Here is a 26,238-nt window from a genome sequence, read left to right as displayed (position 1 = left end):
TCTCTTCTTGTGTGTGTGTGTTCTCGTTGCTCAGAAGGCCGCAACTCCCTGGTCTCCCTGCTGCGCAATCTCTCCACCCGATGCCCGTCCGAGTTCCAGGCGGTAGTGCGCTCGCTGCCTTCGGAGGCCGCTTCCTTGGTCAACGTGGCGGTCAGCTCTGTTTGAGGAGGGGCAGCGCATAGGGGCCGCGCTCCCAACTTTGTGAAAGCGGAAGGGGACTGTGCGCGAGGCGACACCCCCTCCTTCACCTCCCACTGGACACCCTTCTTGGCTCTGTATGGACTAACCCTTCCAAGTTCTTGCGGCTGACCTGCCCTCCGCTGACGCCAGGCGACGCTCTGTGCGGTTTCATTTCCCTGTTTTCGGTCAGGCGTCTCTCACCTTGCCACCTACCTGTGACGGCTGTTCTTTTTTTGCCACACCTTGGTGCTGACGTTGCCGGGGGCCAGCCGGGTCTTGGGGGGGGGCAGTCAGCCTTTTTTTCACGCGGCGGCAGCAGGGCATGAAGTATGTAGCACCCCAACTCCCTCCCCCCCAACCTGTTTTCTTCCTAGGCCTTTCCCCAAGGGAGGCTCTCTGCCTATCGCCCTTCAGGGGCCGGCCTGCAGCGGTTGTTCGATCCATCCCTTGGGGGCCTCAACGTCCCCACCGCCAAATTTTTGCCCTTTTTTGCCGCCTAGTTACGACGCCCTCAACCAGCACGCTTCGTTTGCCAAGGGGCAACTATTGTAGCCAGTTCTGCGCCGAGACAACAGCCCAGCAGGATTGGGGTGGGTGGCTGTGTTTTATGGGAGCCCCTTTTAGTAGGGCAGCAAGGAGAGAATATTGGTGCAGTTGGGGGGCGCTAGTCCTCATGGTTTTTCCTTCTTCCTCGAGATGGACTTAGGAGGGCTGAGGAGTGCTTTCCAGCGGCACTCAAGAACATCGGCAGTGTGGCATGTCATAAGCATGTAAACTGCAACAACAACAAAAATCATTCCTCGACCATTACAGGAAGAGGGAATGTGGGCTTGAGTTCGGCCTGTCCCTGTTGCAGTTGCTATAACCTCCCACCAGGAAGTGTGTATTTTATCTTTCTTTGAAATCTAAACAAAAACGAGAGTGGTGGGGGGGAAAAGAGTTTTAGTCATTGAGAGACCCACTTTGTTTGATCTCCAAGCCAAAGATTTCAGGTCGGGTCGCACCGGAAAGTTCAGCAGTATTACGTTTTCCTCGGATGCGAGTCCTGCCATTAATGGAAGCTGAGTTCATGGTTTACACAAACATCACGTTGACAAAACAGCCGACCGCTCTCCGCAGGGGAATGGTCTCACTTGCCACTTTTGACCTCTTGCCAAGACGCAGCCCCTTCCAATTATTTTCTTCCTCCTCCCGCAGAGTTTCTCTCTCATCTCTTTCCAACAGTTGTTGAGGGAGGTGGCTGTCTTTTGAGCCAAATTCGTCCCGCCTCCCTCCTGTTCTTTGCGGGGGGTTATTCCAAATGAATTTTGTTTGCCAAAGTTCGTGTCTCCCGGAACAGTCTCCGAGAGGATATTGTGATATTTATTTTCGCAAGGCTGCTGTAGGTTTTCACCCGGGCTCCTGCACCCATCAAACCAGCTGTTTCCCCTCTAGTTTGTATTTTAAGATTATATAACCTTCTGGGTTTTGGTATTTTTCTGGTACAAAGAGATTATATTGTGTTATGTTATAATAAAAAAACACGTTGAAACTAACCAGTGTGTTTCCCTTGCAGAGAGGTTGTGCTTATTATGTGTGCTGTAACAACGGGCTCTCCGAGCTCAGGCCAAAACCCCGCGTAGGCTGCTTGCTTCAAATACTGGTTTTTATTATGTATTTTGTGTTAATGTTGTAATCGCCCCGAGACCTACGGGTATGGGCAGTATACAAATTTAAACAACAGCAGCAGCAGCCCTCTCCCCTCCTGCGGCTTCCAGCAACTGGCATTCGGAAACATACAGAGGGTCAGCTCACTTTTAGAAAGCAGTGTAGTTCCCAGGTTTGATTGTCAGTGCCTCCAGCGGAAAGGTGCTAGGGAACGATCCTGTCGTGGGCGAGGGGCTCTGCCCAGAATATCCTACTGGAGCAAAATAAAAAAAATCCTTCAGTAGCACCTTAAAGACCAACTACGTTTTTATTTTGGTATGAGCTTTCATGTGCATGCACACTTCTTCAGATACACTGAAACAGAAGTCACCAGACCCTTATGTATATTCAGAGGGTGGGGGTGGGGGTAATGAGAATGGGTGATGGGCTGATAGGAGTGGTAAACCTGTTGATGACTGTTAATGACTGCAATTGGTCTTGCGGGAAAAAGCAAGGGCTGAGGTGCTAAGGAAGTCTGGTTACTTCTGTTTCAGTGTATCTGAAGCTCATACCAAAATAAAAACTTAGTTGGTCTTTAAGGTGCTACTGAAGGTATTTTTTTTATTTTGTTTCGACTCAGACCAACACGGCTACCTACCTGTAACTAGAACTACTGGAGCAAGGCAGACTTCTGCCGCTCCCTCTTTTGGTCTTGAATTGGGAGGTCAGTTCAATGCCCATTGATTTTTTTTGGGGGGGGGGAGTTTGCCAACTTAAGTTATTGCAACATCCTGGACCTAGGAAACTTCCTTCAGACCACTGGGATCAGAGAGTTGGAAGGGACCGAGGATCTTCTGGTCCTGCTCCCTGCAATGCAGGAAGCTTCTGCCCAATGCACGGCCCTGATATTTAAGAGGCTTGTGCTCCACCCACTGAGCAATCCATCCAACCAGTTCGTTCAGCTCTCCGGGATTTCCAGGCAGAGTGAGGGTCTCTCCCACCCCTTACCTGGAGACGCCAAGATTGAACCCGAGACCAGCATGTGACACTCGTGTTCTACCACTGACTTTAATCGAGAATGATTTTCACGTTAAGTTGTGTTTGTTTTAAAAAAACCAAAACACAACGGCTTTATTCAATTGGAAAACGAGGGTTTGGGCAACCGGGGTGTTAAAAAAAATGTACAACTGTTTGACAAAGGAAGCAGTTCTCCAGCTCCTAGAGGTGTGCCCCCCCCCCACGTTGGGACACCAACGGCACCCTCCACAAGGCAAAGATCTGTAGCAGGAACAACAGGGTCTCGCTAGCCTTGGTGGAAACGGGCTCCAGGGGTGATGATAATCCGTCCGTAGGGTTCCGCTTGCTCCAGGTGTATGAACTGGGCTGCAGCCAGCACTGGGGAGGAGCGGAGGAAAAGAAAAGAAGTGGGTGTTGAGCGGTAACTCATTATTCTTTATTGTGTGAGAACATAAAAGGAGCCTACTCGATCAGGCGCAATGGCCCATTTAGTCCTGCATAATGGTGGCCAAACAGGCCTGGTTGAAACCCACAAGCCAGGATCTGAGCACAAGAGCGCATCCTCCCTTCCCCTCCTGCGTTTTCCAGAAACGTATGCAGAAGCATCACTGCCTCCCGCAGTTTGTTCATATTTATTACTGAATAAACTTGTATACGCCTCCGTTCGTCGCTTAAGCGCAAGATTTCCCAAGGCAATTGGAAGAGACAAAAGAAACATTACTTACTTAGGAGTAATACAGTAAGAAGGGGGCGAATCCTACCTCGCTCAGCTAAAAGGTGAACACCCAACAAAGGCTCGATAGGATATGACTCTACCCCCCACCCCCACCCCAGTTAAGACCCAAATGCCTGCAAGGACAGGACCAGTTTGAAAAGATAGAAAGTTGGGGGCTGGGAGAAGAGAAAGCTTTTTATATCCTTCTTTTGGTCTTGAATTATTCCCCCCCCCCCCCGGGAACTGAAGCTCTCCAAGGGGAATAGGTAAAGGTAAAGGGACCCCTGACCATTAGGTCCAGTCGTGACCGACTCTGGGGTTGCGCGCTCATCTCGCATTATTGGCCGAGGGAGCCAGCGTACAGCTTCCAAGTCATGTGGTCAGCATGACAAAGCCGCTTCTGGCAAACCAGAGCAGCACACGGAGACGCCGTTTACCTTCCTGCCGGAGCAGTACCTATTTATCTACTTGCACTCTGACATGCTTTTGAACTGCTATGGTACGTTGGCAGGAGCTGGGACCAAAGAATGGAGCTCACCCCATCGCAGGGATACGAACCACCAACCTTCTGATCAGCAAGCCCTAGGCTCAGTGGTTTAACCCACAGCGCCACCTGGGTCCCCCTCCAAGGGGAATAGGCGTCTTCTAATAAATCTCTGCGCCCTTAACAAATAGCAGTTCCCAGGATTCTCTGGGATAAGCCGTGAGGCTTTAAAGTGGTACGGTTCTGGCTTTAAATGTTACGGTGCAGGGAAACCTGAGATACACAGCAAAATATCCAGACCTCTTCATCTGAGAAACTGGCCTTCCCCACCCCCACCCCCAACTCCCTTTTTGGTGTTTCGCTTGGCCCTTCCCGCTCCAGAAAAAGTTGCGTTTAAAAAGGACAGCCACATCTCTTGTACGCACACTGAATTTCCATTACCTACCCAAACATGTAAAGAAAAACCGGCTGGCAACAGCCCGCGAAACGGCCCGGGGCAGGAGCTGGTCAAATTCTGTGACTCCGGCCTGTTCTAGTCTGGCAGCAATCAACCTGCAAGAATAGGAAACGGGAAGCATGGCCTTCAGGGGTCCCTTCTGTTACCAGGGAAATTGGAGCAGCAAATTACCAAACCATTCACTCTCGGACATACCACACACACGCATTTCCCTTCCTTTTCACCTGTCGACCCTAATCCTCTAGTGTCAAGAGAAAATAACAGCAACCTATCTGCATAGGAGGGATACGGGTGGCGTTGTGCTCTAAACCAATGAGCCTAGGGCTTGCCGATCGGAAGGTCGGCAGCTCGTATCCCCGCGACGAGGTGAGCTCCCGTTGTTTGGTCCCTGCTCCTGCCAACCTAGCAGTTTGAAAGCACGTCAAAGTGCAAGTAGATAAATAGGTACCGCTCCGGCGGGAAGGTAAACGGTGTTTCCATGCGCTGCTCTGGTTCGCCAGAAGCTGGCCACATGACCCGGAAGCTGTCTGCGGATAAATGCCGGCTCCCTCGGCCAGTAAAGCGAGATGAGCGCCACAACCCCAGAGTCGTCCGACACTGGACCTTAAGTTCAGGGGTCCCTTTACCTTTATCTGCAAAGGAAGCTGAGCCCCAGTCTCCAGCAAAGGGAAAGTGTCAATCCCAAACGTAGCAAATTCACTGATAACTGTATCTATGTCCTGGCCCCATGGGAAAACTAGAAATTTGTAAGAAATCCCTCGTATCAAATCTTCTCAGTTCCAATGGCATTTGGGACCCAGGGAAGTGAGGTATAAGGGGAGGGGTGAGTGAGGTCACCATAGTCCCCCCCCCCATATTTCCAGGGCTTTCCCAATAAGTCATGGCCCGGTGATATCCTGCCCCAAGAGTGTCATACAGATAACTGTCTCAGTCACAATGCCTACCCGCCCCATAGTGGGATGAAGCCCCGACAAGGCAAAGGGGTGTATTTGACTTGACTCGGGGACCGAGGAACTGTCAATGCTTTCCTTCGTGCTGCGATGGAGTACGTGGGAAAAGACTCTGTTTGATTGACAGGGACATGTTTTTCTGTGACATATCTATGATGTCTTGATGATGCATCCTGAGATGCATTATGGGAAACTTTAAAATACAGGTGTAACCTTCTGGCTGCTTCGTCTTCGTTTTTGACTTCCGAAAGGTTAGAAGACCGAGGATCAAAGGGCTGCCGGCAAGTTCAACCTGGAAAATTGAGAAATGCGCCTCGGAAGCCCTTCAACTTCCGAGGCGCGTTTGAAAACAGAAGCATTCACTTTTGGTGTTCGGTTTCCAAAACGTTCGGCAGCCGAGATGTTCAGAAACCGAGGTTTGACTGTAGTCGGAAGTCTTGTTGCAACAATAAAGATCAGGCCTAGTGGCTGCTGTTTTGCTTCTATCTCCTGGCTGAAGTTTCTTGATTGCTCCAAGGACTCCCTGTTACATTTCCAACTCTGCAATTCTGCGGTTTTATAACTAAGCAGGAAACACAAGAGAAAAACCTCTGGGTGCTGATTGCTGGCTCTCTCAACCCCACCTAGCTTTGAAAGTCACTAGAGCAGGCATCCCCAAACTGTGGCCCTCCAGCTGTTTTGGCCTACAACTCCCATGATCCCTAGCTAGCAGGACCAGTGGTCAGGGATGATGGGAACTGTAGTCCAAAACATCTGGAGGGCCGAAGTTTGGGGATGCCTGCACTAGAGAATAATAGCATTCCTCTGGGCCTGCCTCCTGAAAGCAGAGTAGGGAAGTTGTTTTCGTTTTTACAGTCAGAAAGATGGAACGAGTGGCCCTTTCTGGAAAGCTGCGGCCCTCTCTCTCTTTTAAGAACCAGATTCTCTGGGAAAGAGGAAGGAAACAGCCTCTGAGGCCTCACCTTCGCATGTAGTCCTCCGTGATCACATTCTTATCCAAGGGCAGCTCGAAACTTATTTCCGGGAGCTCAGGAACGATGGGCAGCGCCGCTTCCTCTGGTTCCAGGAGGACCCTGTGGGAAGAGGAAAAAGGGGGGAGTGGAAGAGAAGAGGGTCGCCCCTTCCCCACAGAGGCAGAGACCTGCCCAGGGAAGGAAAGCCAAGGAGGACAACCAGGCCTCTCTCACCTCTCCTCTGCTACCACAAAACTCGGCCGAGATTCTTCTTCGGTCGTCTCGAGGGAAATCTCTGCAAGGGGAAATGGAAAGAGATAACCACCAGCCACGTTTGCAAGGAGCCAGCCTTTTAGTGTGGCGGCACCTTTGGAACTCCCTGCCTATTGACATCCCTTTTTGGCGCCTGCTGAAAGCAGGTTTATTCAGACCACTCTGCCCAGACACTTAGAAAAGCTGGTGGGATCTGGCAGCTGATCTACTCCCCCTCTGATCAAGTGATCCGTCTGATGACTGGAGAGAGGGGAATTCGCATCCTGCACACTGGGGCACCTGGGTGTCATGTCCGGTTCAACACCGTCAGAGCCCTGCGTCGCAGGGGGTTGGGCTAGATGACCCTCGGTGTCCCTTCCAACTCTACAATCCCGTGGTTATTTTCCCCGTCATTTTGCCTCCGCCCTCAAAGCTGGAGGAGAGCGGAAGCACCTGTCTTTGCTCGCCTGCTCACCTGACGAGCCGACAGGTGGAATGCTCGGCTCCTCAGCTGCTCGAAGCTCCTGCAAAAGAGGGGGAAATGGGGATGAGCCCCTGGGAGGCAGAGGTTTTCCCCAAGATATTTCCTTCTGCAGACAACCTGAAGGAGCGTCTCTACCCCCATCGTTCTGCCCGGACACTGAGGTCCAGCACCGAGGGCCTTCTGGCGGTTCCCTCCCTGCGAGGAGCCAAGTTGCAAGGAACCAGGCAGAGGGCCTTCTCGGTAGTGGCACCCGCCCTGTGGAACGCCCTCCCACCAGAGGTCAAAGAGAACAACAATGACCAGACCTTTAGAAGGCATCTCAAGGCAGCCCTGTTTAGGGAAGCTTTTAATGTTTGATGGATTTCTGTATTTTAATATTTTGTTGGAAGCTGCCCAGGAACCCAGCCAAGATGGGTGGGGTATAAAGAATAAATTATTATTATTATTATTATTATTATTATTATTATTAAGAGTCAAGATTTGCACTCCTGTACTATTTAAGACATGTGGTCCATGTACTTATTATGACACCTTAGAATTCTTATAACGCTATTCAGAATAAAGCTTTTTATAGGGGGCAACTGGGGATGAGCTTATGGAACCAAGGGGGGCGGTAGGCCACAAAGGTTTGGGAACCGCCAAGTCTTTTTTTAATTTCTATTTATTTATTTGGTTTTTCAAATTTTATGTTTTACAAGCACGTATCCAACATACATCGTAAAAACAAGATTCCAAAGAATCTCCTGGACTTCCCCTCCTTTCCTTTGTGGTCCTATTGTGAGTCATTTCCTCCGGCATCTTTTTTAAATGATCCAAATCTTTTACATCTCCATTATATCCAAAATTCACCATTAAACTACAAGTCTTACTCCAATCCTACTAACGATTTTAACCATGGGTAGGCAAACTAAGACCCAGGGGCCGGATCTGGCCCAATTGCCTTCTAAATCCAGCCCGCTTCTCTCATTCGTCGTCCCCCTCCCAAAAAAAATCGTTCCCCCCCCAAAAAAATATAGTCCGCCCCCCCCACAAGGTCTGAGGGATAGTGGACCAGCCCCCTGCTGAAAAAGTTTGCTGACCCCTGCTTTTAACTGTCTACAATGGTCTCTAAGATAAATTATAAACTCCCCATTCTTTATTAAAACGGTCTTCCCGATTTCTTCTCTGGTCGGGAGTCTTAAATGCTTTGCAACCACCATCAAACGCCTCATGGGTTTCCAGCAGCCCCAGTCTCTTACCTCCAGCTCACTGGGAACCTCGGCCCTCTGCACCTCTTCCTCCTCCTCCCTCCTCCTCTGCGTTTCCTCTGCTGCTCGCTGCTTGGCGTAGTCTACGCGCTGGCGCTTGGCGCAGCGGGCCCAGAGGCCCTGGAGGGCGGGGTGCATCCATCCTAGGACCAGGAAACGATGGGGCGAAGGGAGCAGTTAAAATTCTGGAGGGGGGTGGTGGAAAGGGAGGGGCGCAGCAGGGGGCCCGATCCTGCCTGAAAGCAGGGACCCGTCTCATGTACTTATGCAGAGATAAATGGGTCGGTGGCACTGGAAATGCCTTTCCTGGTTTGTGCAAACAGCAGGCACAGACTCGTACCTCCCTGCCTAGGCCGGGGTGGGGGGGTGGGCCTCCCAGAAGCCCTTGCACATCAGCCCCAGACAGCCGCCCCCGCCCAGACTGGCCAATGGGTCTGGGATGACAATAACTACTTGGTTCCCAAACTCATTGGTACTCAAACAACTTGGAACCCAAACACCGCAAACCCGGAAGGAAGTGTTCCGGTTTGCGAACTTTTCTCGGAAGCCGAACGTGCTCCGTTTTGAGTGTTACGTTGAAGTCTGTCTGTTTTTTTGCCATTTGTTTTGCATTTTTGTTTTTGGCAGCTCTTTTTGTTTTCCTTTTCGTGACTGTGTGGAACCCAGTTCAGCTACTGATTGATTTGATTGATGGTGTGACTGCAGTACATTGTTTATTGCTTTCACTTTATGGGTCAGTGGTCTCGGTAGAGAGTAAGATTCATGTTTAAATTGCTGTTTGGGGGGGGTTGTTTTTAAAAACGGATTGATCCGTTGTGCATTACTTTCTGTGGGAAAGCCTGCCATGGTTTTGGAACGCTTTGGTATTGGAATGGAACGGATTAAGTTTGAGAACCATGGTACCACTTACAGTATAGGGTTAAAAGGGGGCATGTCCTGGTATCTGTTATCTGAAAACGGCAAGTGATGATACAAAATTTCTCCAGACTCTTCACGCTGTTTTTTTGCCTTTCGGGGTTATAATCTGCTTCGTCCTTTCAGCCAGGAGGCGAGGAAGCAGCTACGCACCAGGGTGGCTCCCCCAGGCCACGCAGGGACTGGCACTGACTGACCCTCTGGGGAGGGGGGGATCATGGGGGCAGAGAGGGGTCCTCACCGTAGGTCGGCGCTCCCAAGAGCTCCTCTGCAGTCTTCAACCTCTTCAGAGGCAGCAGCACAGTCTCCTGGGAAGAGGAAAGCAGGAAATGGCATGGCAGGGGTTAATTAATTAGAAGCGACCTGCCAAAGCCAAGATGCTGCTTTGCATCCTGGCAGCAGCGAAGCCCCCCCCCTGCCCAGCACTGATTGGCCAGGACTCCTGTGATGTGGAATTATTGATGATCATTACGATTATATAACAGATGGATCATGGTAAAAGGTGCAGCAAATTTAATCTTAAACCCATAGAGGGAGGGAAGGAGGCCCGAAGGTTCAAAAGAACCTTGTATTTTATTTTTTTATTTTTTAAAAATTTTTTTAATAAACTTTATTGAAACTAATAAAAAAACCCCATAAAACATAAAATTTACAAATCATAAATTTACAAACCTTCAAATAATAAATAAATTTATAAATGCTCTATTACACAACTCCATCTTACTCTATCATACCACTCCATTATCCTTTTCTATCTAGTCATTTTTCAGACTAAATCAAATTAAACCATCATATGATAAATAAACATACTATACAAAGCAAAACAAAACAAATAAAATTGTCCTCTCCTCCCATACGACTTCCACTTATCTTCATCCCAGGTTAACTAAATTAAACTAATTACTGCTTCCATTAACTTAATACACTTCCCTAATATACTTCCTCTTATAAATATAATTTTGTGAACAATACAGATTGTTAGAAACAGATCCAGGTTTTTAGTGTGGGACAATGCCTCTTCATATAATCTCCAAATTTCTCCCAGCTTTGATGGAATTTCTGTTTACTACCACCTTGTATTTTAATGTTTGAAATGGCTATATTAAACATGTAAAAAAAAACTAATAAAACAATTGTAAAGGGGGGGAAAGGACTGCTGTGACCTCATGGAATGCCCACAAAGATTCCAACTTATTGGGGTTGGAACTAAATTTTGAAAAGCCCAATTTCAACTGACTTGTCCATTATTATTATTATTATTAGGTAAAGGGGGCCCCTGACCATCAGGTCCAGTCGTGTCCGACTCTGGGGTTGCGGCGCTCATCTCGCCCTATAGGCCGAGGGAGCCGGCGTTTGTCCGCAGACAGCTTCCGGGTCATGTGGCCAGCATGACAAAGCCGCTTCTGGTGAACAAGAGCAGTGTACGGAAATGCCGTTTACTTTCCCGCCGGAGCAGTCCCAATTTATCTACTTGCACTTTGATGTGCTTTTGAACTGCTAGGTGGGCAGGAGCTGGGACCGAGCAACGGGTGCTCACCCCGTTGCAGGGATTCGAACTGCCGACCTTCTGATCAGCAAGCCCTAGACTCTGTGGTTTAACCCACAGCGCCACCTGGGTCCCTTATTATTATTATTATTATTATTATTATTATTATTATTATTATTATTATTATTATTATTACACCAGGCCTCCAATTTGCATATATAGCCTCGCTTTGCATAACTTGCTTTCCCCCCCTGCTTATTGTGGGGAGGGGCAAAGACCTCTGTGGGGGCACTGCAACTTGGCCTCCTGCCCACTGCAAGCCTCCCCCTCTCAGCCCCCCCCCACTTTTTCCAGGGACTTAACACTCACAAGCCTGTATTTGTAGTCTTGAGGGCTAGAAACCTGATTTTTTAAAAGGAAGCCTAGAATCATAGAACTGTAGATCTGGAAGGGACTTCAAGGGTCATCATTCTAGCCCAATGCCCCGCAATGCAGGAATATTTTGCCCTGATGTTAAGAGTCTCCTGCTCTGCCGACTGAGCTATATCCCCGGAATAATGTATTTTATATGCAGCACCGCTTTTTCAGCCCTTGCCTGCTGCCTGATCTTTGCGGCTGGAGCCGAAAACAGACTCAAACCACTTTTGCACACATGCAATGCAGGAATTCACCGAGGGGGTGGAAATCGGGAGCTTGGCGGGCACCCCAACGCTCGCCGATTCCAACACCTACCAGGGGCTGACACTGTCCCTGCCGGTCCAAGATCTGCTTCTGGAAATCTTCCGCGGAAATCTGGGTCACCGGATCCAAGAAGCGCAGCTGCTTCCGCCGCCTGCCGGGCTGCAGAAAGGACGGCTCGTACGGGGGCAGCTGGAGCTGGGGAAGGACGAGAAATTTCTGGGTGTTCTGCCGCGGCTTGTTCCTAACTCCCCAGGCTCTCGAGTGGCCGCCGCCTGGACCGACTCTTGCCGACTCAGACCCCTTCCTTGGCTCAGCATCGCAGACACCGGCTGACAGCATCTCTGCGCAGGAAGACTTTCCCCAGCCCAACTTGGAGAGGCTAAGATTTGAACCCAGAACCTCCCTGCACGTGAGGGAGATGCTCTGCCGCTGAGCCGCAGCCTTTCTCTAAATTATGAACCTATTGGGAAAGTGGGGGAAGCGGACTTATACCAAGTCAGGTTTCTTGGTCCACCTAGATTAGGCACCCCCAAACTGCGGCCCTCCAGATGTTTCAGCCTACAGCTCCCATGATCCCTTGCTAATAGGACCAGTGGTCGGGGAAGATGGGAATTGTAGTCCAAAACATCTGGAGGGCCGAAGTTTGGGGACGCCTGACCTAGATCAGTACCGTCCGTGATGACAGGGTTTCAGATGCTGGGCTTGAACCCGAGGCGTTCTGCACTGAGCCACAGGGTACCCGCCCCCTCCCGGTTCTACGTAGTTGGAAGGCTGGCCCTCCTTCCCCGCCTCCCTTCCTCTTACCTCGGGGCTTGGAGGGGAGCGGCGCTTCATCTGGGGGCGGAGAGGGGTCAGTTGGGGAGAAGGCGGCAACCTGGGTCCCTCTTGGAAGGGGGTCGTCTCTGCAGCAGAACCAGCAAGGGTTGGGGGTTAGAGAAAAGGGCAGGGAGAGGAGGGAAGAGGGTGCCAGATAACCAGAAGATTTCTCTGGCCTGGTCTCCCTCAATTGACCCCCCCCCCTTCTCTCAGGTGGCCTTGGCGGGAGAGATAGGGGAAGCCGGTCATTATTAAGAACAAAGGTCTAAGAACTGGTCCCTGAGTTTGACTTCTTCCTCTTCCCTCCCCGATCCTTTCGCCTTGTGTGTCGTGTAAGCGCCCCTTTGTGTCTAGCCCAGCAGAGTCCTTTTGCTCTTGTGCCCTTGGCCAGCCTTCACCCGCTGCTCTGCCCAGCAGCGCCCCACTAACCCAAAGGCAGCAGAGGGGGTTCTCCTAGGGGCTGGATCTTGTCGGTCAACAGAAGTTCTCCTGCTTCCCTCGCAGCAGGCGGCTCCTCCCCAATCCTGTGAAACAAGAAATATGGCCTTTTTGTTGACGGCGGCAGAAATTATTTTTTTAAACTCCTCATGGCACAATTCACACACCAGATTGGGGGTGGGGTGCCACAAACTGCAAAGACTTGTAGGAAATGGCCTTTGTTAGAATCCAAGGGGCCACCACAGGAAGGACCCTGATGTGGGTGGGGAAAAGGTCATTGCCCCAAGGAGACTGCAAACTAGATATCAATGAGACACGGGGCATGGAGCTAAGGAAGGCAGAACAGCAACTTCTCCTAGTCTGGGGATATTACTAATATGGTGGAATCCTAACTCCTGTTATCCACAGATGACATGGCCAATGGTAAGGGATGCTGAGAGCTTGGTACCCCATCCGTCATAAGCACACACCCTTCTTATGTTCCAAATTTTGCCTCTGCTCAAACAGCTCCAGCAGGTTTTTTAAAAGACTAGGTGCCTGCCAAACCTGTTTGACCGTAACAGGATACAGTGATCCTTCTTCCAAACCAATTTTATTTAATGTTTGCTTTTGTGGAGTTTCACACTTGCATTTGTTATTTTATTTTTGCTTTGAGTTACCTATTGAAACTCAATACCCAGGTGGCGCTGTGGGTTAAACCACTGAGCCTAGGGCTTGCTGATCAGAAGGTCGGCGGTTCAAATCCCCGTGATGGGGTGAGCTCCCGTTGCTTGGTCCCAGCTCCTGCCAACCTAGCAGTTCGAAAGCACGTCAAAATGCAAGTAGATAAATAGGAACCGCTACAGCGGGAAGGTAAACGGCGTTTCCATGTGCTGCTCTGGTTTGCCAGAAGCGGCTTTGTCATGCTGGCCACATGACCTGGAAGCTGTACGCCGGCTCCCTCGGCCAATAATGCGAGATGAGCGCGCAACCCCAGAGTCGGTCACGACTGGACCTAGTGATCAGGGGTCCCTTTACCTTTACATATATAATAATAATAATTTATTATCCTTCTCCAACCCTGGAGTTTTGCCCAATCTGAAGGCAGAGTTCGGATCTAAATAATTATAGTAACGTTTGTATAACCACATGAACTACAACTATAATTCCCCTGCCCTTTTTTCCTAAACCCAAAGCCCCACAATGTTCCACCCTGTCTTATCAAATGGCAGTTTAATGCTCTAGCAAAAAAAAGGGGGGGGGGTCGCGTACCTCTGCCTCCAACAGACCTCTGTGCCCCACCTGCCTGCCCCAGTCCACCGCCTTGGCCCCGACACAAACATGCAGCTCAGAATCTGAGACCCGGAAGCCCACCACCCCTCTCTTTACCTTGTGGGAGGCGACAGCCCAGTGGAGGCCAACAGCTCCTGTTCTCTGACTCCCTCGGCCGACTCTGGGAAAGGGGAGAGAGGCAAAAGTAGAAATGAGAGAGGCCTGTTGGATCTAAAGAGGGAAGAGGGGAAGCAAAGGGGGAAATCGGCTTGCTGTAACAACACAGAGCTGGAAAATCAATGAATGCTTTCTACTATTTATTCCCCTTAACTTGGGTTATGGAGGCTTCCGGGAAACACTTGGGGGTTCTGAGAGTCTGCTGGAGCAGGAGGAAAATGTTCCATAACTGGTGGGGGGGGGGGAGGGAGACCAGCGGGGAGGGGAGCAGGAAGAGGAGACACCCTTGTTTCTTCAGTTGCCTGACTCTTGTCTCTTGGCCTCCCTCATCTCCTTCTCCTTCTCCAGCTTCTGCCTCTGATTCCGGACTTCTCTCTATCACAGACTCTCCCTGCTCACGAAGCCCTGTTGCCTCTTCACCTCCTTTCCCCATTCTTCTCACTCTGGCCGCTCATCGTTGTCTGAGCCTTCTTCCCTCCCCGCCCGCCCCCCACCATTCCTCTGCGTTCAACCAGTCCATGTCACTTGGTTGCCCCTTGCAGAACTCAGCAGGGAGGACGATGGGGGACAAATAAAATGAGAACGAGTTGGCTCTCTGGCTCCCTCTACTGTTGGCCTCCCTGCATTCCACCCAATGGGCACCAGCCGCAATTAAACTCGGGGACCGAACCCTCCTGCCTGCAAATTGTGGGCTCTGCCACTGAGCCACAAGCTCCCTACCCACGGATCCCAGGGAGCGAAAGGGGCAACTAGAAGAGGAGGAGGAGGAGACTATCCCTAAGGACGGAAAGGACTCTGGCCTTCCCAGTTTGCGGATTATAATGCATTGTGTCCTTGGAAGAGGGCGGGCAACACAGATCAGATCAGTCTGAAGCACCGATGGGCCTCTCCTCCATCTGCTCACCTTCTTCTGCTCGCCTTTTTCTGGAGGAAATCCGGCGAGGCTTCCCTTCCCCAGACACCAGGAAATCCCCTTGATCCATCAGCATGTCGATTTCCTGGACTGTGATTTCAGGCAGATCTCGCTCGCCCTGCGGATGGTGGGAAAAGGAAGATGACGACACGGGTCTCGTGGAAGCAAACTCACGGCCTCTGCTATGTACTGTGTCTGCCACCCTCTAACCCAGAGGTGAGGGAACGTTGCTCTGATCGAGGGCCGCATTCCCTCCTGCAAAACCTTTCGGGGGCCACATGGTGGCGGTGGGCGGGGCCTGGGGCAAAAGTGATACCCTTTGGGCTACTACCCTCCATCCGGACAAGCGAGAGGCGTCGTCAGAGTTACACTTCCCAGCCGGGCAAAAGACAAGTTTTAAAAGGGCATCTCAGCAACTGAGTAGATTGCCATTGTTACGGGCAGGTAGAGTATTCTGGTGGTCAGGCTGAAGGATGGGTTTTTAAGTATTTAGAACCACAGAATCGTAGAGCTGGAAGGGGTACGGATGGTCATCTAGTCCAACCCCCTGCAACGCAGCTGTCCTCCTGCACGGCGATCAAACCCACAAACTTGGCATTATCAGCTCGGTACTGAATTCAAAGCGGTATAAATGGTGAATGTGGAATAAATGAATGAAAATCGAGTTTTATTCTTAGGGGAGGCATAGAGAGGATGACCATGCCTGCCTTAAAACCCGATTCTGTGAACAAAGAGGTTCAAAGGAGCCCCAAGGAGGGCCCCTTTGCAGAACTGTTTATCTGCATGTTTTACAACCTTATCTTTACAACCTGAGTTGCTGAGACAAATCAAATGTTGGACTCACAATCTTGACTCCCTAAGAGGCTCTTTTCCTGGCTAATGTTACAATTGAGTAAAGAATGTGTTAGAAGTAGATGGTTAGCCTTGAAAGAGGGATAGATTTATAGTTTAGAGGTGACCCGAGATAACACGGAGAAATAGCAGGTGATAGTTTTAAGAACTATTACTCTTGCTCAAATGCTTCATGAATTTTATAAAACACACCCCCTATTGTAAAAACTGCTAATTTGACTGGACATGGGATATGTGTTATAGTTGGGGGTACATGTAGGTGGATCATCGGGAATCCTGTAAACTGCAATTTCTTCACCAATGGGAATTGTAGGAGGGATATTCGGATGGTCTTAGGGTATAAATTATCTGTAATTGGAACTGGAATGTGCAAATCCCCTCTTTCCAGCATGAGCTGGGGGGGCGGCGTGTTTTTTGCCCACAGCACTGTGTTGACCAACAATAAGTTGGCTTATGTTTGATTGTACGAGCACAATTCAAAGTGTTGGTGTTGACCTTTAAAGTCCTAAACGGCCTCGGTCCTGTATACCTGAAGGAGCGTCTCCACCCCCATCGTTCTGCCCGGACACTGAGATCCAGCGCCGAGGGTCTTCTGGCGGTTCCCTCGTTGCGAGAAGCCAAGTTAACAGGGAACCAGGCAGAGGGCCTTCTCGGTAGTGGCACCCACCCTGTGGAATGCCCTCCCACCAGAGGTCAAAGAGAACAACAATTACCAGACCTTTAGAAGGCTTCTCAAGGCAGCCCTGTTTAGGGAAGCTTTTAATGTTTGATTTCTGTATTTTAATGCTTTGTTGGAAGCCGCCCAGAGTGGCTGGGGGAACCACTAAATAATAATTAACCAATTAATTATTATTATTATTATTATTATTATTATTATTATTATTATTATGGTGTGGACCCCTTCTTTCAAAGAGAAATTTGAACCCCTCTGGGAAAGATCCCTGTTCAGGTCGGAATTCAAGATAGCAGTCAGAAATAACAAAAATCAACGATGGCACAAATGGAGAATATGGCTAAGCAGGCCATAATATCTGAATCCAGGCCTGGTGGTGATGAGTTTCTACAGAACCCAAAAGATTACCCACTCCCACCTTCCTGCTCAACATCCCTGACCTCCCAAGAGCCAGAAACCTACTTCAACCTGCAGCAAGGTGATGGGTTCCGCCTCTTTGAGAGTGATGGCGCCCGGAGAGGCTGTGATGGGAAGCTCTCCTTCGGAGCAAAAAGCATCGGGAGACGATTAGGACCTTCATTAATTCGCGCCCTGCCTTTCGGCCAAAAGCAAGGTGCCAAAGCAGTGCAATGCAGAAACAAGGCAATAGTAGAAAAGCGCCTTTTAAAAATGTCAAACCATCAAAACGCAGGAGCAATTCTTCTGAACTGTCACTGCACCGTTTTGTGCCCGCTGCCCTTGACAACAGCGGCACAGGCAGCCACGACAGTTCTCTGACCTCAAGGAGCTTACAATCGAAAAGAGGTAGCGAGGACACGACGCTCTTATTATTTATTAAAACTGTACGCCGCCCTTCATCCAAAGATCACAGAGCGGTTCCCAACATAAAAATGCAAAACGAGAACACAAAATATACCAAAAACAAAAAACCTATCATGATGTCTGAGTTTTGTTCCTATCTGTTTTCCTTAAAAAAAAAGTAAAGCAGAGCACGGGACATCTTTTTCTCTCATTACTTTGAGGTCCAAATAACTTTCAGGATTCATTTTATATCTAATGCTAGTACACATCTATGTTTGCTTGCTTCCTTACTGTGGTTTGCCAAGGAAGGGGGAGAATGTGAGCAAATTATGTGCTACTTGCAGTTTTACTTTTTAATGTACCACTTAAAGATTTTTTTATTAAAAACCACATTAATAAGCCAGAAATAAAATAATCTGCTGCTACGTGTACTTAACACCTTTGGATACAGGTAGGTAGCCGTGTTGGTCTGCCGTAGTCGAAACAAAATAAAATAAAAAAATTCCTTCCAGCAGTACCTTAGAGACCAACTAAGTTTGTTATTGGTATGAGCTTTCGTGTGTATCTGAAGAAGTGTGCATGCACACGAAAGCTCATACCGACAACAAACTTTGTTGGTCTCTAAGGTGCTACTGGAAGGAATTTTTTTATTTTGTTTTAACACCTTTGGTTAGGATTGGGGAACGAGAAATCGGAGGCCACAGAGAAAGTGGGAATTGCATGGAATTGGAGAGCTGGAAGCAACCCAAAGGTCATGTAGCCCAACCCTCTGCAATGTGGGAATGATGGCTAATTTGGAGATGCTGTTTCGAGGCAGGGAGCAAACAATCTATCTCAAAGGTACAAGGTGGGGTTACCAGGGCAGCAACTACCCGGCGTATAAGACGACTGGGTGTATAAGACGACCCCCAACTTTTCCCAGTTAAAATATAGATATACTCGCCGTATATTTCCAGTTAAAATATAGATATACTCGCCGTATATTTCCAGTTAAAATATAGATATACTCGCCGTATAAGACATACGACCCAGCGTATAAGACGACGCCCGACTTTTGAGATTTTCCTGGGTTAAAAAGTAGTATTTTCTTAACAACTCACAAACACTGGTTCCCCCCGAGAAGCCAAACTCTTCTCGGTTTCTGAAAGCGTGAAATTTAGCAGCGGTTCCCGGGCTCCCAGTTTCTGACCCACCTGGCCTCTGGTCCCAGGGAGATGGAGGAAGGCGCTGCGGGGGGCTTCTTTCTGGGGTGGCTGTTTCCAGAATGGATCGGACCTGGGAAAGAAAGGGGGAAGAAGGTGTGACCTGACCCACTTCTCTCTGATCCGTCATTGTCAGGGAGCCGGGAGCCACCAGCTACAGCTGAGAGATGGGCAGAGCCTGCCCCCAACAGCCCCCACCTGCCTGCCTGCCTCCTTACCAGTCCACGGGTTGGCAGTGAGCCCCGGCTTCCTCCTCCTCAGCCCCAGTGCTGCCCCTTGCAGGCCTCAGAGGGGAAGAGGAGGCTGGCGAGAGAACCAGAACTCTGGCGCCACCTACTGTCTGGCTCCCTGCCTTACGCCCTACTAGCAGCCCCCCCACCCACTGCAGGACAGAGCAGCAGGGAGATTGGGAAAAAGGATGCAAGGCTGACTTACATAGGGAATGGACAAAGGGCTGGGCAGCACTGGCTCCATCATCCCGAAAAAGGGATCGGGAGCTTCCTCTAGGATTTCCATGATGGCCAGCTGGTTGGGGAGCAGCAACCCTGGCCTGCAGTTAGGAGAAGCAGAAAGAAAAGGTTAAACCTATTAAGAAGTAAGGGACTTCTCCCCCACACACACAACCCCAAAAAACCCCTACTCTGATGGAGATCTGCTCGCCCAAGGATCACTCAGGAGTCCCAAGGCCAAGCAGATATGCAAAACTCCACAGCCACACACCCCCAACTCGCCCCGGTGGCGAATGCGAATCACTCACTGCTCCACGTCTGTCAGGTCAATGCGGATCTGCTGCCGGGCCCGGTTGAGGTGTTCCAAGATGTGCTGGATTTCCTCTGAAAATGTGAGGGCGGGGAGGCAGAAGGGGAGTCAGCCAGACTCGGGAGAACCACCTCTCCATCCCCCAGCCATTCATTTCGTTCATTCAAAGCCTTTATGGCTTACTTTCTTTTCTTTTTTTTAGCCAGGAAAGCTCGGAGAGCAACTTACAAGCCCAGTATTATACGTAGCACACAGGCAGACCCTGCCCCTCAGGACTGCAATCCAAACAAGCGACAGCACGGAAGGTAAAGAGGAGGGGGAGGGAAGAGGAAAGCGAGCGCGCTCAAGCGGCCATTTCTTTCGCGTCGAAAGGCTCTTGTAATGTCAGTTGCTAAGGGGGCTTGGGGTGTGTCCCCCTGATCTTTCGGTAGACTTGGGAGGAAAATGCACTGCGTATGGAGGGAATTGTGTATGTATGTCATGGGTTTACCTACGATTGCAGGGAGTTGGAACAGAGGACCCCTTCCAACTGTACAATCCTGTGATACTTGCAGAATGCATTTGAAAATATAAAAGAGAGGAAAAGGTCCGGAAGAAGCAGCAGAAAGGGAGAAACGAGGGGTGGGGTGGGCGTTGGTTTGGAAAAGGTCATACCCACAAGATACTGGCACTGACGGGTGTAAACGCGGACGACCCCAAACTGCAGCTGAGCGGAGAGGTAGAGCGAGAAGCGGGGCTTGGGAGCGCCAGGCACGGGAGGCGGGACCTGGACGAGGATGAAGGCCATGATCTCCTCGCTGCAACAGGAGGGAAACGAGAGGCATCACCTGAACGGCACCTGCCTGGTCTGCTCTCGGCTCAGGACACAATGCACGGCTGCAGGATCAGGCCAACGGCCTGCCTCCTCCAGCATCCTTTCCTCCCCGCAGCCAGGCAGACGCTTCATACATCGCTATATACGCAGAGCAAGTGCCATTTCAAATTATCACCCTAATACAAATACAGTACTGTATGGCTATTGATACAAAGGGACCCAGGTGGCGCTGTGGGTTAAACCACTGAGCCTAGGGCTTGCCGATCAGAAGGTTGGCGATTTGAATCCCTGTGACGGGGTGAGCTCCCCTTGCTCGGTCCCAGCTCCTGCCAACCTAGCAGTTCGAAAGCACCTCAAAATGCAAGTAGATAAATAGGAACCGCTATAGCGGGAAGGTAAACGGCGTTTCCATGTGCTGCTCTGGTTTGCCAGAAGCGGCTTTGTCATGCTGGCCACATGACCTGGAAGCTATACGCCAGCTCCCTCGGCCAATAATGCGAGATGAGCGTGCAACCCCAGAGTCGGTCACGACTGGACCTAATGGTCAGGGGTCCCTTTACCTATGGCTATTGATAACCAACTATATAATTTTTTTATAAACACGCTCCAAATTTCATTATTTGTACAACACTTGTAAACATCCCGTTCGTAAGCTGTGAGTGTTGCCGTATTTTCAATCTAAAGTGGTACCTTGGTTCTCAAACTTAATCCGTTCCGGAAGTCCGTTCCAAAACCAAAGCGTTCCAAAACCAAGGCGCGCTTTTCCCATAGAAAGTAGTGCAAAACGGATTAATCCGTTCCAGACTTTTAAAAGCAACCATTAAAACGGCAATTTAACATGAGTTTTACAATCTAACGAGACCATTGATCCACAAAATGAAAGCAATAAACAATGTGCTGCAGTCACACAATCAATCAATCAATCAATCAGTAGCTGAACTGGGTTCCAGAGAGTCACAAAAGCAGAACAAAAAGAGCCGCAAAAACAAAAACGCAAATTAAATAGCAAAAACAGGCAGACTTCAGCGTAACACTCAAAATGGAAGTGTGGCACTCAAAATCGAAGCGTAACACTCAAAACAGAGTTTGCAGACCAGAACACTTACTTCCGGGTTTGCAGTGTTTGGGTTCCAAGTTGTTTCGAGTACCAAGGCGTTTGAGAACCACGGGACCACTGTATTGGCGGAAGTTGACCACAGGTTTATCTTTCCAGTGCCTCAACACCAGTCTTTTGGCCATAGCAAGGGCACACCAAATCCATTTACGTTGGCACCCGGCTGCCAACCCACCATCCTTTCACCAGTCCTAATTTATATACGCATTTTCATATTTACTGTTCCCAACCCTAATCTTGCAGAAAGCCATCTAATTATAGATTTTAATTTGATCCTGACTTGTTTTTAGCAGGTAATTTCATTATTGTTTGATTTTATACCAATGTATTATATTTGATGTTAGCCGCCCTGACGCCAAATTCTCAGCACATTTGACCGCATCTGCCACCTCAGCAGAAAGAAGTGCTAACGCCATTCTTAGACTATTTAAAAGGAAAGGCGCTGGCTTCCTTCCTATGGCCTTAAAAGTCTTTCAGGCAAAATCTCTGGCTCTGCCAATCTTAAAGATTCTCGAAACAGTTCAATCAAAATTTCTTAGATCCCTATTCGGCACCCCTAAAAGCACTTCTAATGTAATATTAAGACAAGAGGCAGGAATGCCCAGAGTTGAATTAAAAGTCTGGGAACAAGCAATATCCCTCCGGTTGAAAATTCATTATAACCCAAAGGGAATGTTATCTCATTTCTTGGCCGCAGCCCCTTATCCACCTTGGCTTTCGCAAATTACTAACAAGATCAAACAAATTGGCCTAAACCCAGAAGATCTCTTTAACGGTACTTTGAATAAGGCAAAAACAATTATTACTCAGAGGCTTTTTGACATTGAACTGCAAAAAGAAGATGCCTTACTTCCTAAGAACTACAGGTGTCTAAAATCTTGGCCTAATCTGGCACCTGCCCCGTACCTATCCAATATTATCTATGAATCTTATAGATGGGCCTTTTCCAGAGCCCGATGCCTTCAGCTGTCTTACACGGCAAATTCTTGCGTATACCAATCGAAGAGCGCCTCTGTCCATGCATGTCCAACAAGGTGGAATCTATTATTCACATTCTTCTATTCTGCGAATTCTATAATGAAGAACGATCGTGTCTCATTTTACCCCTATTATCAAAATTCACACCCTTGCAATATTATCTGGAATTTCCCCCCCGAAACGTTTACGCAAATTCCTTCTGGAAGACTCTTTGAGCTCAGTATCCTACGCTGTGGCCAAATTCTGCACCTTAGCTATTAAAAAACGTAAATCTCTTTTATTGAATAACATATTATAACAATTTGTCCTGCCCTCCGATGATGATATTGCGGCTACAGTTCTTAGTTAAATTTCTTATTCTTTTATGGTGTTTTATTCCGCTGGACCTGTATTTTAAGTATTGTATATTGACTGTTAAAACCCCATATCAGTTGCTTTCATTGTTCATGTAGAGAATTATGCAGAATTTCTGGTTTAATATGCTGGCTGTTTGCCGTAATAAACATTGACTAGACTTGTTAGCCGCCCTGAGCCCAGTCTCGGCCATGGAGGGCAGAATACAAATAAAAGTTTTAGTTACAGGCAGGTAGCTGTGTTGGTCTGAGTCGAAGCAAAATAAAAAAATTCCTTCAGTAGCACCTTAAAGACCAACTAAAAACCAAAATAAAAACCTTAGTTGGTCTTTGAGGTGCTACTGAAGGAATTTTTTTATTTTTTATAAATAAAAGTTTATTGTTGTTGTTGTTGTTATTTCTTCCATCCCTCATTTGTGTCTCCTCCCGGCCAGCCTTTACTCACCAGGTTCTCGGGACATTGACTTTTAGGTACTCCCGCTTCAAGAGTTTGGTTGCCCCAGTTGCTGCCAACCTGGGAAAGAGACGGAGGGGCCATCAATTGGTGGGGGGGCCAGGCAGCTGCCAGCACCCTACACTGCCCCCCCATCCACACTCTCAGAGCAAAGTCCTTACCAGATCGTAGCAAAACATCCCGTATGACGTTGCAACACGTTTGGGTAATAGAACATTTCGGAATGGAGAGCTTCCCTTTTCTAGTATTGAGGTTCTGAGACTTCTAGGCGCTCCTGATCTCTTGGGAGGGGGGGGGTGCTTTTCCTCTGCAAATTATCGCCCTTTTCTAGGCAGACTGCAGCGTAGTCTGCAGTTGTATCTCAAGAGTCAAAGGACCCCCTTTCCCGATTTATTAATGGCCCAAGTGAGCGGCAAAATGTTGAGAAATCAGTCGATCCCTCAAACCTCACAAATTCATCATCGGAGGCAAAAGATGTTCTTTCCTAAAACAAATTTGGGACAATTTTATCACGAAGCTGTTTCCTAAAACTAATTCGGGACAATTTTATCACAAAGCCAACGGCTGTGTCAGTTTGATTCCCAAAATTTGATTAATTAAGGGAGATGAAATGGTAAGCAGTGAACTGCCAGGAATGAGAGCTGTGCTGGTGAGTTTAATGGAAGACAGTTTGATGACAAGAGAAAGATGAAGAAGGGAATGTGCAGACAAAAGGATTTTAATCTATTAGAGGATGTGCCATTTAGAGGCAATATTTGTTCAAATGGTGAGTTGTGAGGTGTAATTTCAAAATTCTCTAGAAATCGATTAGTAAGTTCGTACCAAATGTATAAAATGTATGGTGCAGGGGTGGGGGGTGGGGGAAGGATAGCTAAATTCCCAACTGATCACAGAGTTAAGAATATTTTTAACGGGAAGCAAATAAAGACTATTAGCTAGGAATACTAGCACAGATAATGATTAACAGGAACTGGAAAAATTAATAAGCAAAAAACAAGCAAGGATTCACCTCCCAAACTATTAAATGTCGAAGCAATAATTCACTGACCACCATTGAACATGGCTAATTATGGTAATCAGAAGTCTATGAACAGTTAAAACTAGGGTGATAAAAGAGAACCCAGAAATTAAAGAGGGTTTAGCAACCCTGTGTGCTTTTAATAAACAAGATAGTCATCAGGTGGGAAGGCTTGGTTTTTTTTGGTTTTGTCTGGCTAAAATAAGCTTGAATTTTTATTTTAAAAAATAGCAGTAAGAACTAAGAAATAGTGGCAGATTATGATCCCCCGCCCACCCAGGGAGATACTGTCAGCAATTAAGATTCCTAGCACTAAATGAAGACCTAGTAAATTAATTGGACTGCAAATGCATTAATTAAACAGGGGGGTTACTTGGACTCAGCACCGCTGGCTGCTACTGTCAATAAAAGCCAATGATTCTAAAAGGAGAATGTGCTAAAAATTAGAAATAAAAACGGACAGTGTAACCAGACAGCCACCCACAATCCTCTGCAGCCACTTCCCAGCATCAAAGTGAGAGACACCGGCAACGGCCTTGTCAATAAACGAAACACCTGCGACCAATCCCTGCTGTTTTCTGACGTTCTGACCAATGAAAACATCTCCCTCTTTTACCTCGACCAATCACTGCATGCGAAGCCGCGTGCGAAAACATCTTGGAGACATGTTCTTCGCCTCTCTCTCCAGCTCCAACCAATCAAATCTCTTTATTCCTCTTCTCTTCGAGCCCACCGGCCCGAAGTTTGCTGACCAGCCCTCCTCCTCTTGTTACGTTGCAGAGTTCTAACCGATCAAATCGCTCCGCTGCACGTGGCCAGTCAGATGCGCATCTCATTACCCCGTCCATGTTCTCAATTCCTTGTACTGAGCTGAGCCTCAGTCCAATAGGCAGCCTCCTCACAGAGTTCTAGCCAATAAGATCGACGCAAGGGCCTCCTTCTTTAAGAAACAGTTTGCCTTTTTCTTTCCCTGTCAACTCATCTATTGCCCGAGCCTAGCCAATGAAATCAAGGCACGTGACCGGAATACTGTCCAATCATGGAGAAGGGGCAGTTTTCCCGCCAAATTAAGTTCTAGGTCCCTTTTTTAGAAATGTATCAGTTCATAGGAGCCTAGTAGTCTCCATATACAGTATACCATATATGTCTCTGTATATACCAAAATCACTCACCCTAATATAGACTGCAGAATTATCAGCAAATAAAGGCAATTAAAGCCCCCAGGCAGGCCTCTTGGGCCCCTCATTCTCTCACACCTTGGCCTACCTTGCAGGGTTGTTGTGAGGGCAACGGGGAACAGGAAGAAGACCAAGTTTAGTCACCCCAAGCTCATTGGAGGAAAGCCAACACGGAAATAGGATGTAATAAATCAAGAGTTTTTTGTTTCGGGGGATTTTGTATTGATTTATAGCTTAGTTTAACTCCCAACCCCAAAAAACTTTTGAACCCTTTACAAGAGTTTTCAAGTGCAGTGGTACCTCGGTTTAACTTTCCCATTGAAAGTAATGGAAAGTGGATTAATCCGTTCCAGGCAGGTCCGCGGAGTACTTAAACTGAAAATACTCAAACCGAAGCGTACTTAAACCGAGGTGTGACTGTATCAATATTAGAGTGTATTCATCAGTACCAAAAATGGAACTGCAGCACAATATGTGTTAATGGATAATAAAAACATAATGGTCACGAAGCTGACAAGGTGGCAGAGGTTTGTTTTGTTTTTTACAGATCAGTTGCCAGAAAAATAAGGGCAAGGTTGCCTCAACTATTTTAAGGTGATTGATTTATTTAACTTTCTGTTTTGTCCAGCTTAGGGTAATGGAAAAAGAGCAGCTTCAGATTGTTTTGTTTTTTTCTTTTTTTAAAAAAAGGCTCCTCAGGCTTACCATCTATCAAACACAAAAGGACAATGGATTGAGAGGGAGGAGGAAATAAGCAAACTGGGTTTCAAGTTTTTAGGTACAGATTTTTGCACTGCACTCCTGGCCTTGCCAAAAAAACTAAAACACTGCAGCAGCAGGAGAGTTGGGAAGCAGGGCCCATTCACTCTGCTCAGAGCAAATCCTCTCCCAAAAGATTCTATGAAAAGTGCTTGTCCATCATACGGACCACTGTTTATAACTTTAGGAACTGGTTCTTCCCCTCTCCCACTTCCTGCATTGTAGGGGGCTGGACTAGATG

At 48.2% G+C, this 26,238-nt stretch overlaps 2 protein-coding genes across 3 annotated transcripts in view; one reads left to right on the top strand and one right to left on the bottom strand.

Moving 5' to 3' along the window:
* IPO4 (importin 4) overlaps positions 1-1,715 on the top strand; it is a 44,637-nt gene extending 42,922 nt beyond the window's left edge. Inside the window, exon 30 of the mRNA XM_035134620.3 lies at positions 35-1,715. Coding sequence (XP_034990511.2) covers positions 35-165 — 131 coding nt within the window. The 3' untranslated portion in view covers positions 166-1,715. The remainder of the gene's footprint in view (positions 1-34) is intronic.
* Positions 1,716-2,906: 1,191 nt separating this feature from the next.
* Positions 2,907-23,390, bottom strand: REC8 (REC8 meiotic recombination protein). 2 transcript variants are annotated; one of them, XM_088655326.1, is made up of 18 exons: positions 23,034-23,172; positions 19,984-20,126; positions 19,328-19,403; positions 19,006-19,120; positions 18,562-18,643; positions 17,030-17,106; positions 15,034-15,160; positions 14,070-14,133; positions 12,693-12,787; positions 12,252-12,349; positions 11,499-11,642; positions 9,522-9,588; positions 8,357-8,508; positions 7,110-7,158; positions 6,617-6,677; positions 6,392-6,502; positions 4,468-4,574; positions 2,907-3,201 (listed from the first exon to the last, which is right to left on the bottom strand). In XM_088655326.1, the coding sequence occupies exons 2-18, from the start codon at positions 20,114-20,116 to the stop codon at positions 3,110-3,112; spliced, it is 1,650 nt and encodes a 549-aa protein (XP_088511452.1). In that variant the 5' UTR covers positions 20,117-20,126; positions 23,034-23,172; the 3' UTR covers positions 2,907-3,109. The 2 variants fall into 2 exon arrangements, with proteins under 2 accessions (XP_088511452.1, XP_088511453.1); XM_088655327.1 differs by lacking the exons at positions 2,907-3,201; positions 4,468-4,574; positions 6,392-6,502 and adding an exon at positions 23,204-23,390 and having other exon boundaries at positions 6,613-6,677; positions 23,034-23,102.
* Positions 23,391-26,238: the final 2,848 nt, after the last annotated feature.

This window comes from Zootoca vivipara, chromosome 12, assembly GCF_965207765.1.
Source record: "Zootoca vivipara chromosome 12, rZooViv2.hap1.1, whole genome shotgun sequence".
Lineage (NCBI taxonomy): Eukaryota > Metazoa > Chordata > Lepidosauria > Squamata > Lacertidae > Zootoca > Zootoca vivipara.
The sequence above is the reverse complement of the archived record's forward strand: the minus strand, read 5'-3'. Positions and strand labels throughout refer to the sequence as shown.